The sequence below is a fragment of the Magallana gigas genome, chromosome 6, assembly GCF_963853765.1.
Source record: "Magallana gigas chromosome 6, xbMagGiga1.1, whole genome shotgun sequence".
In the NCBI taxonomy this organism is placed as follows: Eukaryota; Metazoa; Mollusca; class Bivalvia; order Ostreida; family Ostreidae; genus Magallana; species Magallana gigas.
Window position 1 is genome coordinate 23977146 of NC_088858.1, and position 20080 is coordinate 23997225.

Consider the following 20080-nt stretch of genomic DNA (forward strand, 5'->3'; position numbering starts at 1 on the left):
GCAATGTAATTCTTGAAATGAAGATTATTTTTCACTGTAAAGAATCTGGGGGAATAAGCCGAGGCAAATGCCCACGACCTTCTCATACCTCTAATAAGAAGTAATAAACGTACGAGTTAACTGGGCATTTAAACGGTGGACAGTATTGTCCAAATGAAAATGTCCAAAAAGGCGTAACTGTGCTTAAATTTTATAGTATTTACATATACTTTAAACTGGCACATTTGAAATGACAATCACGTACTCATTTAAAGAGTTTAAATACAAAAATGTTGATTACTTTCTAAAAATATTTTATTTACTAATTTACCTCAGTCATCATATACAACCCCTAACGCATGGGAGTCGACAAAGAGTATGGGGGACTCGATTCCACCATTTGTAGTAGTCGATTTTTTCCGCTACGGAAACAGGAGGAAATTAGGTAACACCTTTTGTAGGTATTTAAAACAAGTTTTTCCAACAAAAAAAGGAGTGGCGTCGGAATCAAATTGAAAGTGGGGGGGGGGGGGGGGGCAGACTTATACAAAATATCGACAAGCAAAAAAAGGTCTTTGGAATGTATATATTTGCAAAAAAAATATAAGCCCCCCTCCTCCGGTTCCGACGCCTATGATATATACCACACGGAAGACAACGGTAGTCAAACCACTAACGTAAAACAAGGGGACTTGTTATTCGTCACTGGTCATACTTTGTGTTGGTCATTGGTCCGAGTGGTCTATGTGTCTTCTGGTACAACTACTATGCTTTTTCTTTCACAAGAAAACACGCATTTGTAATGTGATTTTCCTGCCGATACAATTAGAAGTGAAATACATGCCTAGTTAATCGTTGAATTTTCATTAGGCGCACACTGTACGTTTGACTTGGCTTGTATTCTGCATTTTGAGCACAACTACATGCTTTTGTCCAGCGTACATGTATGTCCCTGTTGTGTTAACAAGACTCTCAAGGATTCAGAGATGGAACGTTTTATCTTGCCATTTAATAGTTTCTTGCATGCACAACAACCATCTGTTTACAATATGAAATCGTGCAATCTTAAAGAGAATAAGATACATTTCATATTTTATAAAAGTAGTAGAAAACGCATATCAAATAATTTCAAGTTGTTATTAGCAAATTTTTAATTATTAAGAAAAAAAAGAAAAATACATTTTAACAATGTATATTATTAAGTGTAAAAAGAAAATTACATTTTAACAATGTAAACAAAAAGATAAAAAAAAAAAACACCAAAAGGCGTAGAATTCGAACACCCGCTTTTACAGTGACATTTGTTCAAAGAACTCCTCGCTTACCACTAAACCACCGATTCGCTTGTTTAGAGAGTATAATATAGCTGATTCTTTTGTTATCAGTATTACGCAAACAACTGGACTTAGCCATTTAAAGACCAATCTTTAAATTAAAAGAAGAAAACTTACTTGTTTAGAGAGTATAATATAGCTGATTCTATTGTTATCAGTATTACGCAAACAACTGGACTTAGCCATTTAAAGACCAATCTTTAAATTAAAAGAAGAAAACTTACTTTTTACCATAGAGTGGGTTTTCGTACCAGTTTTTGGAAAATCGAAAAAGATAGACGTTAATATGTGTTATCAATATTCGTTCTTTAAAAAATGGTACGATGACCCACTCTATGAAAAAATATAATTTGAACATCCGATTTCTGTATCATTTTGTTGCCAAATTAGCATATAACTATTTTGTTGTCTTAATAACAATTAAATGTGAAGTTACTTTTTGTGGGTTATGGCAGCACTGAATGTATATGATTACATATCTTTAATAAATGTAACAAAAGTGAAATTTGTTAGAAAAAAAATGTTAGTTTTTTTAATGGACCTATGTGGTTTTTTGCCTCGGCTTAATCCCCCAGATTCTTTTCATAACTTTTAACCCCTCCTGGGATTCTTATATTTGCCTTTGGCTCAAGGCTTTAAAAATTACATGCATAGTAATCTTACAAATAAAAGCATTCTAGTTCCTGAGAAAATGAGTTTTAATTATTTTCCCTATTATTTCTATATTAAACTTCGAACCTCTCCTAAAGACCCCAGAATTGTTCTTGGGCGTGGGGTCACATTTTGATCAATTACACTATCTGAGGATTATTGCATAGTAATATTACAAATTGTAGTATTGTAATTCAAGAGAAGATTCTTAAAAATTTCTCTATATTTTTTTGTTTAACTTTGAACCCCTTCTGGGGTCCCAATATTGGTCTTGGATACCAGTATTGATCCGGAGGTCACATTTTTTTCAATTAAGGATTTTCAATATATATGTATACAAGCTTTAATGTAAATATTGAAATGTCTGGTGCAGTCGTTCTTTAGAAGAAGATTTTTTTATGACACACACCCTATTTTCACTGTTATGTTATTATCCCCTTTTAAGAGTTTTGCCCTTCATTTTAACGATTTAAAAGATTGGTTAAATTGTCCCAGTGGTTCTAGAGAAGAAGTAAAAGATGTGAAATGAATGGACAAACGGACGGACAAACGGCTAATCAGAAAGGCTTACTTGAACCTTCGATGAAAAGTTTCAATGGTTTTAATGTTTATGTAGAATTATAAGCAAAACTTTAAATACTAATTCATATTTATATAAAAATAAAAAGAACTCATTCTAAACAAATGACACATTTTATCACCCTGAGGGGGAAACAATAGACCACGTTTCTGGGGTTAGAGTGATTTTTTTTTTCAAATATTTTTGCAAAACTTTGAGAATAACTTGGAAAACAAGACAGAGCTTTATGTAAATGTGTCATGTTGTAAATTTTGAATTTACTGCGTGAATGTAATTACAAAATTTTAACATTAGTTGTCATGTTGTGAATTTTGTATTTACATACGTACATGTATATATACACTCATCCAGGGAACTCAATATTAAAAGAGGAGAAACCGTACCCTGGAGAAATCGTAACCTGGAGAAAACGAACCTTTGAGCTGATGGGAACGTTGTTTTGTGCGGATACAGAATTTTTACAGTCATCGCACAAAACTACCTAACACATTTACATTTTTTTTTTAAATCAGGCTCTCTATGATCTATAGAGATCTGATATTAAAAAAAAATGTTTGTTTTAGGTAATTTTGTTCGATGAATGGATAATTTAGATTACAGATAAGTTGTTAAAGGAAAAAGAAGTAAAGACCCGGGGGTTCTATAGACTATACTTTGGGTATACTTTTAACGTCAATTGCACTGTTTATTCCCTATACATGTACGTCCCTGTTATTTTCAATTCAATATTTTAAATGGTCCTATAAAGGTGGGGGCACCTCCATGTTAAATGAATTCAATTCTTTGTATGTAACTTTTAGAAAAATATTTGCTGCGCAAAACAAGGCGGGATCGACCCCACCCCGCCCCCTAATGCTACGTGCCTGACCAGTAACGAATCAACGCAGAATATTTACTTCAAGTTTGTGTCGGGCTCGAGATACTTAAAATGACTCAATAGGTGGCGCAGCGTTCTTGACTTCCTACAAACAAGCATGATCGGGGGATCCTCACCTATCATCGTTCTTAGTAAGTTTCATTTCTTTTAGTGATTAAAATCGATGTGTAATTGTAAATTCTGTTTTTAAATGTTTCTTTCAATTGTAGACCAGAACACAAAGCGGGAATCTGGCCGCAAAGTCCAGATAGGAAACATTGCAGCAGGCAAGGTAGGGAAACATGTTTTCACATGGCCGTCTCCATGGTGGAATGTTCCAGATCGAAATAATAACTTTACAATAACTTTGCATAATCAAAACAATTGTTAATTCATTGTTTGCTTTTGAATACGATAAATCCTCTAAAAATTCCAAAACCGGTGTACGAAATATGTTTAAATAAAAAGAACATTTTTGTCATGCTTTGCTATATCAAGAGAAAATTCGAGTTAAGTATTTTTTTTTTTAATTTATTCACAGGCTATTGCAGATATTATTAGAACATGTCTTGGACCAAGATCCATGTTAAAGGTTCGTTGTGTGTATTCTTTATTCAAATAATGTAAAATTTCAGTGAATTGAAATGTTTATTTCTTGAAGTTAAAAAAACCCACCAACCTTTAATCAAATTAAAAAGTGCTATCAATTCATCATGCACTTTACAAATGTTGCTGAAAAAAAAGTGAACTTAAATGTGACAAGTCACTAAATTATTTACAATTACACATATATAGTTTAATATAGGAAGATTAAAAGACTACACAGTGATTTATTTTTTTATAACTTTCTATATTTATGATAATTAGATGTTGATGGATCCCATGGGAGGGATTGTGATGACCAATGATGGAAATGCTATTCTAAGAGAGGTAATGGAAACTGATATAGTACTGTTTTATTTACCCCTATTGTATTAGGAATCAATTTTTTTAAACCCAGAAGGAGCTGTGTATTTTGAGAAAGAGCAGTTACAGTTTTAAATTCACAGTTCCATTTTTTATTTTTGATGGAAAGAATTGTGAAACAAAATTAAAGCTGTAAATGATATCTTTCCTTAAGTTTATGTGCAATTACTTATCTTGTCCTTCACTCAGATAAATGTACAGCACCCAGCTGCTAAGTCTATGATTGAGGTTGCCCGCACCCAAGACGAGGAAGTTGGAGATGGAACCACCTCTGTCATTATCCTGGGTAAGAGATTCAATGTTAACAACCACCAATTATCTCTGACAGAGAATAACAACTTTCCTTTGCATTTATGGTTAGTCTACGAAAAACTGGAGAGGTGAAAAGAGAAGAGATCTTATTAGAAAGTGGATTTGTTGCTTTCAGTGAAATTCAGTCAGAGATTATATTTAAACATGGTTTAGTTAGATCATTTATACCATATCTAGAGAAAAGGGTTTAAAAGTCAAGTTTTAGTATGGTTGATTAGAATTCTCAATTCTTTGTCATACTTTTTATGACTTATATTCCTACTTTTTCACCTTGAAGCTACTTGAATGCTTATATACATGAAATGTTTGCTATCATACTAATGTCCTGACATCACTTTCTAGGTGGAGAGATGCTCGCTGTGGCTGAACCCTTCCTCCAGCAGCAGATGCACCCGACAGTGATCATCAGTGCTTTTAGACAGGCCTTAGAAGACCTTGTGGAAATCCTCAGGGATAAAATCAGGTACAAATATGGGACAGTTAGTCCATGTATGTTTGTCTTTTCAATATCCTTTCTTTTTCTCTTTTTTAAATTTCATTTTGTTAACTCTAATATCATGAATACTTTTTCTTTATAAAAAAAACTATACAGAGATGTAATGTAGTGGGCAACTTTCACAAACCTGAAAAGTAAAACCTGTAACAATTTTGTCGATGAAGATTTCTCTTACATGGCTGAATTGTTGTTTAAATTTACACAGTGTCCCAGTGGATATTACCAACCATGAAGAGATGAAGAAAATTGTCAATAGCTGTGTAGGAACAAAATTTATCAGCAAATGGTAAGTTACTGATAAATGATAATAATTTCATATATATATTATCATTCCACAAAATAATAAATTGGTCAAAGATTAGAGCTAAAACTCTATCTCTGACGTAAATAAACTTTGTCCTTATGGAAAATGGGATCTAAATTGATTACAGGGCCAATTTAGCCTGTGAGATTGCATTGAAAGCAACTTCCACTGTCTTCTTGGAGGAAAATGGAAGAAGAGAAATAGATATAAAGAGATATGCCAAAGTAGAAAAGGTATTCTTTCACGTCACTGATAGCAGAAAAATACAACACTTACATGTAAACTCTAACTGTAATGTTTTAAAGAAAAAAAAAATTTCTGGTTCTGTACTAGTTCAAAAATTAACACCTTTTGTTTTTTTCTGCAGTTTTCTAATATTTCTTGTTCTATTTAGATTCCTGGGGGCACAATGGAAGAATCCAAAGTATTGACAGGAGTAATGCTTAACAAAGACATTGTCCACCCTAAAATGAAGAGGTATGGCTTGTGTTAATTACTGTAAATCAACTTTTATTCGTGTGCGAGAAATTTTCGCGGGTTCGTGAGAGCCTTGTTGTCGCGAATATTTCTCGTCGCAAATCAGCCCTTGTCGTTTGATTCTTATCACAACATGAGTCTGGATAAGGCTTGGTTGCGAAAATTAGACGTCACAGTCCAGTTTATCTCCAGGAAATCGCGAAATAAAGTTGCCGCGAATAAAAGTTGGTTTACGGTGTTCAATCTGGCTAGATCTTTCTTCAATAGTCCAACTATAATATGAGTAATTAAAAATGTATGTGGGATGAGTTTGCTTCTTTTCAAATTGATTTTTGTGAATTTACAGGAGAATAGAAAACCCGAGAATATTATTATTGGATTGCAACTTGGAGTACAAGAAAGGAGAAAGTCAGGTAAATTTGCTTCTAGTGTTTATGAGGTGTCTAATAGCTTTTAAATTATTTTTTGAACTTTTTTTTTTGATAATTTTAAGTTCTGTTTAAGCATATCTAAGAGGCAAAAATTTTCTTTCTTTCCAGACAAACATTGAAATCACAGATGAGGCAGATTTTTCGTAAGTAGTTCTATTTGTTTTTCTTCTCAAACTGAACACTAAATATGTTTATGGAGCACGATTTACTTGATAGTAACAATATATTACCATTTAAAGAGTTTGTAAAATGTTTGTAAAGAGTAAGTTGCAATTTTGCAGCAAGATTTTGCAAATGGAGGAGGAATACGTCAAAAAGATCTGCAATGAAGTGATCGCTGTCAAACCAGACCTCGTGATCACTGAGAAAGGTGTGTCAGATCTCGCTCAACACTTCCTGGTCAAGGCTGGAATCAGCTGTATACGTCGTGTCAGGAAGTCGGACAACAATAGGATAGCAAGGCAAGTGAAGGGAATTGTTTTAGCAACATTTAACAGCTTTTGGGAGAATAAATTACGGGAATCAAGTTTTTTCATGCAAGAATTGAAAATTGCAAATTTTGATCTGACATTTATACTATGTGTCATTTAGATTCATTTTGATTTGTGGTGGTTCAATTTTTAATTTTGGATTTCATTGGTCTACTTCAAAAATTTATAGGAATGAATAAATTTTTATTTGATTATGGAATATAAAAACATTAATTCAATTATTCTATTGGAAAGTCCATGATATTATGTACCCCTGTACCTTTGAAAGTTGACAATCAATGAAAAATGGCCTTTTTGAAATACATGTATAAAGATTCCACTATATCCTAGTTGTTGAAGAAGTGAGAACCTTGTGAGCCATTTAAGTGACAGTTTTATTTTCTCTGTTTACTACAGGGCCTGTGGTGCCACTATTGTCAACAGAACCGATGAAATACGAGAGGAAGATGTAGGAACAGAATGTGGTCTCTTCTATATTGAGAAGTTCGGAGATGAGTAAGTTGCAATCTTAAAGCATTTCAAAATTATGATACCTCAGTTCATCAAACAAAAGTAGTTTCTGCCATTGTAGTCAAAGTAGACAAATGTGATATGTACTGAAAATAAGGACTTAATTTAGCAAACATATTTTCTGGAATAAAAGGGATTATTATGTTATACCTACTATTTTGTTATTTTCAGGTACTTTACATTTTTGGTAGAGTGCAAAAACCCCAAAGCTTGCACAATCCTGCTGCGCGGCGCCAGCAAGGACATTCTGAATGAAGTGGAGCGTAACCTCCAGGACGCCATGAACGTGACTAGGAATGTGATGCTGGAGCCCTACCTTGTCCCAGGGGGAGGGGCGGCCGAAATGGCACTGTCTCAGGTATAAACCTAGGGCTACCACATATAAAGATATGCATATCTGACACTAAAATTACTGGTTTTGGATTAACTTTTTCATGAAAAATTCATGTCATATTCTGATTAACTTTTTCACACTTTCTCAACAGCAAGACTATGAATGTTTTTCATCGGCTTTCTATTATGGAGATGGAGTTAAATTAATTCAAATCTTTTCTTACTTAATATATAAAAGTATGGGGAAAAAAAACATGTTGTTTAGAATTTTTTATGCAACGAAAATTTTGAAAGCATCTTACTTAGTTAAGAATATTCTTAAAAAAGTTAAGCATAAACAAAAGAAAATTCTTAGATTATTTATGCATACAACCCCAGAACTGCAACTCCTATCACAGCTTTAAAATGTAGCATGAAACAAATATTAAATGTTCTTTTTAAGGCTTTGAATGAGAAGGCCAAGAGTATTACAGGGATACACCAGTGGCCGTACCGTGCAGTCAGCAGAGCTCTAGAAGTGGTTCCTAAAACTCTGATCCAGAACTGTGGAGCCAGCACAATCAGAACTCTAACAGCCCTCAGGGTAGGTACACAGGGTAGAACCAAGTAAAGTTCAGGAGAGGGAGGGATAGGGGCCATCAAAAGATGTCCAGCTCTCCTCCAAAAAATACACATATAAAATGCTTGGTCTGTTTTGTTTGTGTAAATATTATGTATGAAATTCTCCTTCAGGCTAAGCATGCGACTGCCAATAACACCAGTTGGGGTGTGGATGGGGAGACAGGGAAAGTGGTGGATATGAAGGACTATGGAATCTGGGAACCATTTGCTGTCAAAGTTCAAACCTACAAAACAGCAATCGAGGTATGGAATTAAAAGTTGATCACTTTTATATTAACTTGGGCTAATTCTGACATGTATGTGAATATTTGAGTCATACACAGTAGTTATTTGATTTCATGACTCAGACCACTGTTAAGGGAGGATGTGGTCCATGTTAGGGTAAATGATATAGACATTGTACGTAGACTTTTACTTTAAAGAATGTTATTGCAGATAATTGTTCTTGTGTAACATGAATGAATGTAGTTCAATTTTTCTCTTCAGACTGCAGTGTTACTCCTGAGAATTGACGACATCGTGTCTGGAGTCAAGAAGCAGGGAGACTTGGCAGCAGCCTCAGGGGGTGCCCCCAGTGCCCCGCCCCAGGCATCTGAGGGACCAGAACCAGAGTAAAAATGAAAAAAATGGAACCCTCGCAGTGGCAATCTGATGTCTGTATGACACTGTGTTCATCTCGCTTGAATCAGTCCCCTCAATTCGTGAACAAATATTTTGGATGCTTGCAAATGTAAACTGTGACTTAGTTTTTGCCTATTTCATGGGGCAATTTGATGTATTTTGTATTTCATATTTATCAAATAAAACCACTTTGTGAAAATGGAAATAAAATTCCTGTAATATCTTTTTTGGAGTTTTTTTTTATCTTTGAAAATGATTTAAAATTTTTGAAAAATTTGAAAAGTTCTGATTTGAATGTTTCAAAAGAGTGGAGTAGGAAAAATTGAAGTTATCAGAAAAAATACAGCAAGAAAGATTTTCATTTGTTGTTTGGATTATTTCCGAGAAAGTTTTCAGTTATCATGAATTTTGAACTAGGGAGTCAAATTCTTCTATAAGCTTTTGTCCAAATACATAATTGGTAAGAGTTTAAAAGCACAGCTTGTTAATTGGACACCATATCTTCTTATTAACTGTTGATCCACATAAGCAGTAACGTCACTGCTTTTGATGCTAGAACATTCTTTGAAGTGGTAACAAAAATAACGTGTAGAATGTAATGTAAAAGTAAATGAATTGATTTTTAAATTTTGAAACTATCAGCATTTTTTCAGGTTCAGGTTTTCAGTAAGCTGAATGCTGGCTAGCTTTGTTCAAATCAAGCCTTATTGTGGCGATACTCTGTGCTGGTTTTAAATCAAAACGGCAAGCGACATCATTTAAAATTTGGTCAAAGTGAAATAGGGGTTGGTTTAGTCCGAGGCTGATAAAATGTCGATGGTCGGACGACAGACATAGACTGTAGTTGATCAGCCGAAAAATACAGTCAAATTACATTAAAGATGACTGACATGGAACAGTCTGTCAATTTAGTTGGTTTATAAGACCAATGACCTTTAGCAACATAAAAATGTCCATCGTCATTCGGAAAGATATTTAGCCTTAATCACATTGATTTTACGTCTGCAACTTGAATTTTCACTCCAACGTTCAAAATGTGAACAAAAACATGTACGCAAGCGTTGTTTTAACTCGGTTTTTGAAATAAATTTTTGTAATCAAACCTCATTTTGAAAGTGTTTTTATTGTGACAATTATGTCTGAATACATGTAAGATAGTATATTAACACCCACCGAGTATGACTCCCTCTGTTTCTTTCTGAAACTTCTTGTTAATTCACATTCTATAGAAATTAAAAGGACTGAAATATGCACGCTCCGCGTATCCATTGGCCAATACCCACAGCGATCTAAGAAAAATCGCGGACTGCAGGAATAATTATGATGATGTCAAACTCAGACTCCCATAGAAGTTTACATATACGTTTAGCTAATTAACGAACTGATCTACGTTAACTGTCATTCATTAAATTTTACTTACCTTTTATTAATTTGTTAAAAGAAAGATGTAAATTTAAATAATAAAACGCTCACACTTGACTAAGCCAACCGAGTAAAATTGACATCCCTAATAACAATCAATAGTTTGCACTAAGGATTTACCGGTACCAAATAATTTTAAACACAATAATTTTGCATGTGCTGTCTAGATAAGTATTAGAGAGTGAAAATAAGCGTGGATTATGTTTATTTTTGTTACAATGAGTATCTAATGGTTACAAAGACCAGGATCTGATAAATAATATAAACGCATTTGCAAATGGAACTATAAATTTTTATTTTTCAATACTTTATAAAGCTTAATAAATGGAATTTTAAAGCTTCAGGGATGCTTTCTTCATTCAGACAATGACAGGGTTTTCGTTTGGTTAACGGAACCCGAAAATTCTCTTGATACGGCTCTTCAAAGTGAGTTTTGCCTTTGTCCCTTTCTGTTAAAAAAAACAAAATGTATTAAACATAAAAATTGCAATTCAATTGTATGCACTTAAGATGATTTAAGAGAGTTTTTCTTAAACCAAATTGATATTAACCTTCGGCTGTGACTGTGGCTGGGGTTGATCTTCGTAGGAAAAACTGGCTGACGGTCCATCTTTTCTCTCATTCACATCTCTAGGTGCATCATCGAGCTTAAAAGAGGAAGAATCAATTGATGAGTACATACTAGTACAGTCACGCTAGTTTTTTTTAACTGTATCCATGAATACACACTAGTACTATTTGTTAACTCTACATTAACAAAGATTTAAAGAAACACCAGCTATATATATTGATTTATTTTACTAACTTCGCTGTGTGTGTTATTACGTTATAGGCGTGCTTGCAGTAACCATGTTTTACTGTACATGGTTTATATTGTCAATTATACTGTATATGTAATATAGACTTGTACCTCTGGGACGGTCTTGAAGGTTTCTACACCGGTCAAGAATAACTTCCGAGGAATAAAGAGCGTATCTTCTTCGACAGTTCTCTCAAAGTGGTAGCTCTAAAAATGCAGTAGTTTTTAAAATATGCAAGATTTTTCACATTTCTTCTAAAAATGCAAGATTTTCACATTTCTTCTAAAAACAGCCAAAAATATCAAGTCAATTATGTTTAATAACTTCCTTAGTGTGATTTCATACCATCAATTCCATCTGGAGCATTTTTCGTCTTTTTGTCATTTCCTCTTTCCTGTTTATTTCCATCTTAAAAATAGATATTAATTGATGCATAGATTCATTATGTAATTTTCATTAGAATGTATTTTCACATACTCATATTTTATGGAGTGTTTTCACCTACCAACAACTCTTCTTCAATGATTTTCTTTGCTTGACGAATTTTTTCTCTTTCATTTACCCTTTTCTGCAAAAACAAAAAAACCATTACATACGAGGATATTTTCTACATAGAAAAGGAATGAAAGATGTAGGTTTCATAAAATCTCGTAAATGAAGTAATAAAAGTTCAATAAATTCGATGGTTGTAAGTAAGACTACCATAAGTTCCTCCTGAAGATTTTTCAGATCTAAGTGGCGGTCTTGAAGTTTTTTCTGAAAACAGCCACAAATAAAACCATGAATATATTCTATTAAAATGCTCGAAGATAGTAGGAATATGTGTTCGATACCTTTTTAATGCACAATAGGATATTTTTTTTATATAAATAATCTCACCATCATTTTCCCTGCCATTTGTGGGCATCTTCTTGTCCTCATTTTCCTCTAAAAAACAGGTAATGTATCAGAATATCAATGCATGTAATCTTAAACAAGATATCTGTCAGTTATAAGACGTTTAGTTTTTGTTTAAAATTTGATGATTCTGTTCATAATGTATTTCTTACCACTTGGTCTACAAGAATGAAGAATACAATCTGATTTCTCTTCTCTTTGTCCTGTAAAAAATGAACGACAGATGTCATATATTATTTTTTGTAAATCATACTTGTACATCACGTATGTTATTAAAATACTTACCCATGATTTATCATATATTACGTATGTAGTTAAGATACTTACCCAGGCATCTAATGTAGCGTTCCATTTGTTTTGGTTAAGGTTCTGCAAATAATTATAAAAACAACTTGGTAAATATTAACCCAATTTTAAATTTGCTCTCATTATGACAACTTTTAGTCTTTTTTGTGACTTTGTTTCAACGCGTTTTACATAATAATAAGAATTATTTTTTAAAGAATTGACTGGCACATGAACACATAATTATAAATACCTCTAGATTCCTAAAGGAGTCCGCGAAAGAATTGTCGTCTCTTTCCTCTACTTGTTTCTAAATAAAAAAACAAAAACAAAAATCAGACTTAATTGAATAAATAAATTCACTTTTACGAATTGGAAACCGATTTAAGGAGAAATACAGTAGTAAACTGCTATCAATTTGTCAACAACCAGGATATGTTGCTTTCATCATGTGAATATATTACATGTACCGTTATGCTAAATCAGTTTTCTGACTTACGAGCAGTTCCTTTTGTACAGTCAACATCACCACGTGGTTATCTCGGATCATTCTCTGAAAACGAAATGTATGATTTTTAAAATGAAGTCATATCAATAAATAAAGGCGGTCTCTTATTTAGAGGAAGACATCGCGGAATAAATTTATCAACAACCAAAAAAAATAATAATAAATGGTTAACTTTTATCCATACCATGTATTTTATAGCCATTCTTGAAGTTCCGTCACTTGGTAGCATTGTTCTCTGCAACAGGAATAGCATAAATGATGTAAAATAATTAATCATAAAACCCAATGAACATTTTATTTTTAGCCACAACCGATATCGATGCAAATTGCAATTACTTGTATCTCGATTTCCTTTTACCTACCAACAAATCCACCTGAATGTTGTGGATTAAGATCATCCGTTTGTCTGTCATTGGCTACAAACACGACATTAAAACAGTATACATATTGTAACTTATAGTTTAACTTATTTGTTTAAAAGTTATATTTTCACTCAAGTACTTTAAACACCGACATATTCAAATGGAGATTGATAAATAACAACAATGCTGTACCTCAATTTGTTTCTCCTCTTTTTTCTTTGAAAGGGTGTTAGGTTTATTCTTATCCTTTAAGAATTAAAAAAATATCTAATGAAATAGCAAATAAAAAACCCATTAAAAAATGTTTTATACAACCTGAAGTCTTGTTTTTCAATCGAATATGCCAATCCAATGTGTGTTTTCTAATGCGTGTGTGCGTTAGTGTTCGCGTGTGTGAGTGCGTGTCCCTGTGCATTTGGATGTGTTTGCACGTGTGAGTATCATCAAAAATCTGCATAGTTAAAACATGAAAATTTGTTTGAAAATGGTGGATTTATTTAAGAATCTGTATTGGTAATTTATATAAATCGATCAGGGAAATTTAGGATATCATAACGTAGTACATGTATTAAGGTCTAGCGCTTGAAATCGTCTACTATACCTCTAGGTCTCTGGAGATTTCTTCAAAGGAATCGCTATCCTGTTGCTGGATTTTTCTCTGGAAGAATTATTTCTTTTTACTTTCAGACAATTTTGGCGTTGACAGTGAAATACTACAGACACGGCGTAATTGAATTTAAAAAACCCGGAAAATATACAAAATAAATGTGTGTTATTGGACTCACCGACAGCTCTGTATGGACATCAGCTATTTTTTTATGGTGGTCTTTAATGATTTTCTACATAGAAACACTGAATTATTATGGTATCATGAATTCAAAATACGACAATTTTGTTCTATAATTAGTTCAAGAACGAAATAACGGACATGAAACAATAATCAATTAAGGAATCATTTATAAATATAAATAATCAGTCAATCATTAAATCCAAATCAAAATACATGCAAGTTAAATCAACATACCATCCATTTAACAACCAATACGGCATTTCTGTTGCTTGGAAGAATTCTTTTCTGTAATCAAATTTTTAATGAGTTACATGAATAAAATTATACCAGAGGACAAAAAAAAAAATGACTTTCGTGCGCGCATAATTTGCACGGTAATTCGTGTATTAAAAATGCTGTACTAAATCAATCATTGATAAATTTACCAGTATCTGTGCTTCAATTTTTGCGAAGATGATGACTCGTCGGCTCTCGCTTACTACCGGCTCCTGTAATAATAATACGTCTAATGAAAGATCCCGTGCTTAAGCATCATTACAGGAGAAGAAAATGCGAGTAAATATTATGATATTTCATCCTATAAAAATGTATTTTGATATGATAATTTTCACATTAAAATTCTCTCCAAATGATAAGAACACCTCTTGTTGTCTCTCCATCTTCTCCTCTGTTCTGAACAGGCTGTCAGCAAGAACTTCGTTGCGAAGGTTCTCCTTTAAGATTGAATTTTCAAAATATAGAAGATAAAAAGGAAATACAGAGAAAAAAAATATTCGGCGGCTTTGTATCATGTATCAATCCATTTAATAATGTGAATTTAAATAAAACAACAAAAAAGACACGAGCCAACAAATCATAATCTATGTTAGGTTAATTGCTAAAATCACATAGCACATGAAACATACCAGATATTGATAGGCTCTCAGTTTCCTCTTCAACTCTGACAGTTTATCCATTCTTTCTTTCTGTGAAAGAAATAAAACAAAACAATGGTTTTAATAGTTTTTCAGTGTAATATAATACTGTTATATTTACTCAGATATTCGTTGCTACATGTACATGTACAGTTATACATGCATGTTTTGCAAGAATATGTTAATGTACATGCACATTTATTATTCGTTATCACCAATTTAAAGGTTTGAAACAATTATGACCATCACAAAATATCTCCTAAAATGTATTGCATGATTGTATAAGTATGTATAAAGCCCATTACATCTACATCAAAGCGATTTACCTGTTGACGCAAATTGTCTTCTCCGATACACATCTCCATTTTGATAATCTACAAGAGATAAACAACACATTAGTAAGCTAATTTGAATAAACTCAGAGAAATATCCTTAGATTTCAGCAAACATTGACAACATGCCTTGCAGTCGCTCTTTTCCCTCTGCCTAGTTTTCACTGTTTATAACAACGATTATTGCGTCATAGGTTTTGTTACGTCAAATGCGTCATGACGTTGATATTGTAGCATTTAGACAAACCAACGGTCAGTCATTCCGGGAAAAATTGTAGAGTTCGAGACTTAAATCATATTACTATTGTGCTCAAGGTCGGAATTCAAATTTATTATTCATATTTGAGAGTTTAGATTTTAAGGGTGATCTACAAGTGGTAAACCATTACCGCTGTAAAAAAAATATGGGTCACTTTCAGGATTATCTACTTTTATTAAAACTCTACCACTGTAAACATGGTAAAAAATGATGTTGTGGCCATCTCTTGTTTTTAAGTTAGATACCCTACTGTAGTACACTGTTCATTATAAATGGATTTTAAACATCGGGCGTGGAAACCTATCGAGGTTTCCTACCCTGAGGGACTGAATTTTCAGGGTATTCTGCAAGAAGTAAAGTTCTACCTCTGTGAAAAAATTGGGGGGGGGGGGTAATTAGCCTATTTTTAGTAATTTTACAATGTAAATTTAAGAAGCTTTAATCATCAAGAGGAGGGATTGGGGTGTCCAGGCGCCGATCCCACACCATCAATTAATCAAGTCCCAAAAAAATTGAGATACAGTACAACGTATTTGGATAATTTTGAAACATACATTTGGATGGTGTTCATATGATTTTTGTACAATTTAGCCTTATATCATTTAAAAATGCGTAACTTGTGTTCTTTTCAAAGTAAAGACCTCAAATTTGAAAACAACCACCATCAGTGTTTAGGCTTTATGTCATACAAATTTCAAGGTCATATCAACAGGTCAAAGGTCAAATATACGTCATCTAGGGTTTTTATAAATTTCTATCCCCGTTAAACATACTTAAACCTTAATTAATCTAAAACCAATGGTTAAATTTTCTTTATTTTGATATATTTTAATTACAGGGTCTTAGCAAATATATTGTTAAATTTTATTCAAATTTGAATTATACATTTTCTTTTTAGATACCGTTAAGCGCTGCAAATTTTCGTCTTAAAAGAGTATTCATAAGCGCTAGTTTTACATTATATCGCATGAGAAATTATCTTAAGTTACCAGTTAGAATCTATTTTAAGTAACAAGAAGGTCTCCTGTTTATATAGCAGCACAAATATTTGTAATATTTTGAAAAATAACTTAATAGCATAGAAAATCATAACAATGACTATTTCATTTTACACTCCACTGAAAGGAGATCCCAATGGTAGGTTTGGGGCGATTTGGGCAAAAATTGTGAGGTCGGATTTTGTAGAGGGTGTGTGTGTGAGAGAGAGAACGGTGAGGATGTGTGAGAGAGTGGTGAGGGTGTGAGAAAAAGAGAGAGTGGGGAGGGTGTGTGTGTGTGTGTGTGTGTGTGTGTGTGTGTGTGTGTGTGTGTGTGTGTGTGTGTGTGTGTGTGTGTGTGTGTGTGTGTGTGTGTGTGAGAGAGAGAGAGAGAGAGAGAGAGAGAGAGAGAGTGGGGAGGATGTAAGAGAGAGAGATTAGGGAGGGTTTGTGTGAGAGAAAGAGAGATTGGGTCGGGTGAGAGAGAATGGAGAGGGTGAGAGAGAGTGGGGATAGTGAGAGTGGGGATGGGAAAGAGAGAGGGAGATGTATATATAGCCCTATATTTAATGAATCTTGATGCATTGCAGATATATGTATTGGCCTAATACTCAGTACTTAAAAATAATTTTCATGTTTAAATTTCAATATGTAAGAGTAGAATGTTATCTGATAAATGGCCTTTCCCTGTTATTGAAGAGTTGCTCCTCTTTGTTTTTAATTTATGAAAACCAATTCTTGGAGCGGTTTCGAAAAAATCGTAAACTGTTCTAAATTATGTGATACTCGTACAACATAGGTAAAAAATAAATTCATTCCTTATAATTTAATTTTCTATTACTACAATCAGAAAATAAGGCCCATTATTTAGTTAAAAGATGTTACTTTATACAAATTCTAAACGTAACGTCAAGCGGATTAATACGTTTCGCACGCGCGTCGCACTGTGACGTATGCAAGCTATGTTATACGATATATATGAATTTATTTAGCCAATCAAATGAGGCGTTTAATACATGATGGATATTCAAGGTTAAAAAAAAATAGGCTCTAATATGGATCGGATACCTTGTTGCATTTTTCTGAAATTTTGTCCGATTTTTTTGAAAGGGATAAACCAGTTGCGGAATTTGTAACAGGTTACCATCGTTCCGATCGATTAATTGCATTGGTTGATTTTAAAGCATTTACACATCTTAAAGTTTCAATTATTCTTAATTCCTTCCTTTTAAATGAGACCTGTCCATCCAGTTGTACATACTTAAAAGCTCCTTAAAATTAATCATACGGTGATCTCATCATTGGTTAAGTATTAAACATTAATTTCCATTGATTTTCGGTTGTTGTTTTTTTCAGTCATAAAATCAAATATTCATGGACAAGCATATATCTGATAACGCATTGATAGGGCCAAATGTCCTTGAAGCTACTTAACTTTTTCTTCTTACTATGAGTTTCCTTAAGTATCCAAGTACTGATGCTTTTAAGTATTTCAATGAAACCACAGCACAATGTTTTCATTCCAGGGATTATCTGGCTTTAATCATATTCAATGCATTAATTAACACAGGAGAAGAAACCATGCATAACAATTATATGCAAATATTTTACAATACAAAACTAATCAAGAATCAGAAAAAAATGAAAATCTAAACTAAAAAGTAATCGCACACGTTTAAAGCAATATAAAATTGACCAAGTTCCATATCATTTTATCCCATTTACTCTGAGTGCATATAATTAACATACTAAACTTCTAATTAGAAAATTGATTTTGCAAATTCATGATAACTTAGCAACATAGCAATTAGCTATCTACAAGTGCAGAATGTGATTGCAGATTGTGTTCAAACAACTGAATGTTGACGATCATACCCCATACTGATATTTAAAAAGACAATGAATACCATTGAACATTAAATACCATTAATTAGATACATATTTACAGAGACAGAAAAACATGCAGTTGGTTCATTTCATCTCTGTACATGGCTGCAGGATGTGAGAGCTTTGGTGCCCAGTTATTCAGTCATTCACTGTCTTGACACTGTTGTTGTTAATTGCACCGTTTTTTCTTCTTTTACATGTTCATGTTCATGACCAAGTTTTTCACACCATATAATACATTTACATAAATTTTATTCACATCCAAAAACATTTCAAAAGTGAGCAAGTATTTTTAGAGGCCACCAATATTCCTAACTGCAAAAGATCAAAATTATTAATGCCTTTGGGTAATTTGTCTAATGTTATTCATCACAATCTTACAAACCTTATTGAAGGACTGTAACTTGGCCTATACACACTCCGCCTCAGACTGCCCTATGTAGGATCGATATCCCCATCTGATAGACACCAAATTACATTAACATGTGCGTATGGAGTCAAAATTTATATCTACTATATACAGGGTAATTTCCGCTCTGTGTAATTTTCGCTATTCTACACTTGGATACAGTATACCCCGTCTTGAATTCACTCAGACACATTTGTGTTTAAAGAGAGACAATTTGAGACACTGGAATTCCTTTGCCCAGATAACGGGGCCGAAATGGGGAAGAATAAAACGGGGGCGAATATTTCCCGATATACAGTAAGACTTCAACCTGCCTTGAATTTATCTATTTTTTAAATTCATTTCTTTTTCAAAGAAACAGACATGCAGAACAGACATTCAATCATACACACACACATACACATTTATGACTGAACACCAAATTGTATTATTTTGTGGTTACTTGCCTACATGGGAAAAAATTTTAGTAAAACCAAAAAAAAAAAGAAAAAGAAAAAGGAAATAGAAAAAATATGAATAATAATAAAATAAATTAGATATCAGCAGCAAAGATACCTTTCCAACTATCCCATAAGCCTACAAAATATTGTAATTAACAAGGCTGTATTGCAGCATATCTTTCAATATTGTATTATAGTTTTAAGTGACATTTGAAACCAATCAAGCATGGAATCTTATTTGACATAAGACAACAAAAATATATTGTTTCATATACAGAATTATAAAATTAATGACTTTGTAATGAAATGACAATGGGAGCGAAGTATAATATTAGACATATTAAATCCAATTCTTTCAAAGGTCTTTCTATAAATGTATAAACTAAGTTCACCCCACAGGGTATGTATTTTCTCACAGGAAATAAAAACATGTATGTTTGTTTCCACATTAATTTTACAAAACCCACATTTGTCAGTAGTTTTAATATTGATTTTTTAAGGTAGTATCCAACTGGAAGAATTTTGTGTAAAATTCTAAATTGAAGCCATTGTACAGAAGAATCTTTGGTAGTTTATACAGTAATATCTTCAACATTATAATCTGTTATATCTGTTTTCTATTTGGTTACAGCAATTGGGACAACCACATTTTCATTAAAAACATTTTAAATAATTTTTGTACACTTTTCATGGAGTATAATTGTTTGGGGGAAAATGGTATACATGGATTAGGATTTCTTTTAACAAAAGTCCTGTCATTGTTAGACATTTTAAAAAACTTAAAAATTGCTGATTTAACACTGTTGTTATTGCATTATACACATATTCTTGAGATA

General features: G+C 32.9%; 2 protein-coding genes across 2 annotated transcripts; one reads left to right on the forward strand and one right to left on the reverse strand.

Annotated features, from left to right (window-relative positions):
- The first annotated feature begins 3411 nt into the window (after positions 1 to 3411).
- LOC105342582 (T-complex protein 1 subunit gamma) lies at positions 3412 to 9185 on the forward strand. The gene is made up of 17 exons (XM_011449577.4): positions 3412 to 3552; positions 3631 to 3692; positions 3942 to 3992; positions 4268 to 4330; positions 4556 to 4652; positions 5021 to 5141; positions 5380 to 5460; positions 5606 to 5711; positions 5873 to 5955; positions 6302 to 6368; positions 6495 to 6529; positions 6668 to 6847; positions 7274 to 7372; positions 7559 to 7745; positions 8163 to 8303; positions 8453 to 8584; positions 8828 to 9185. Exons 1-17 carry the CDS (start codon positions 3519 to 3521, stop codon positions 8954 to 8956), a joined length of 1668 nt encoding a protein of 555 aa, XP_011447879.1. The 5' UTR covers positions 3412 to 3518; the 3' UTR covers positions 8957 to 9185.
- Positions 9186 to 10662: 1477 nt separating this feature from the next.
- On the reverse strand, positions 10663 to 15310 carry LOC136276434 (meiosis-specific nuclear structural protein 1-like). Its single transcript, XM_066088383.1, has 21 exons — positions 15267 to 15310; positions 14932 to 14991; positions 14668 to 14739; positions 14452 to 14514; positions 14261 to 14311; positions 14022 to 14075; positions 13838 to 13894; positions 13429 to 13482; positions 13237 to 13290; positions 13059 to 13109; positions 12866 to 12919; positions 12620 to 12676; positions 12409 to 12450; positions 12234 to 12284; positions 12064 to 12111; positions 11887 to 11940; positions 11690 to 11752; positions 11530 to 11592; positions 11295 to 11390; positions 10936 to 11031; positions 10663 to 10833 (listed from the first exon to the last, which is right to left on the reverse strand). The coding sequence occupies exons 1-21, from the start codon at positions 15303 to 15305 to the stop codon at positions 10771 to 10773; spliced, it is 1242 nt and encodes a 413-aa protein (XP_065944455.1). The 5' UTR covers positions 15306 to 15310; the 3' UTR covers positions 10663 to 10770.
- Positions 15311 to 20080: the final 4770 nt, after the last annotated feature.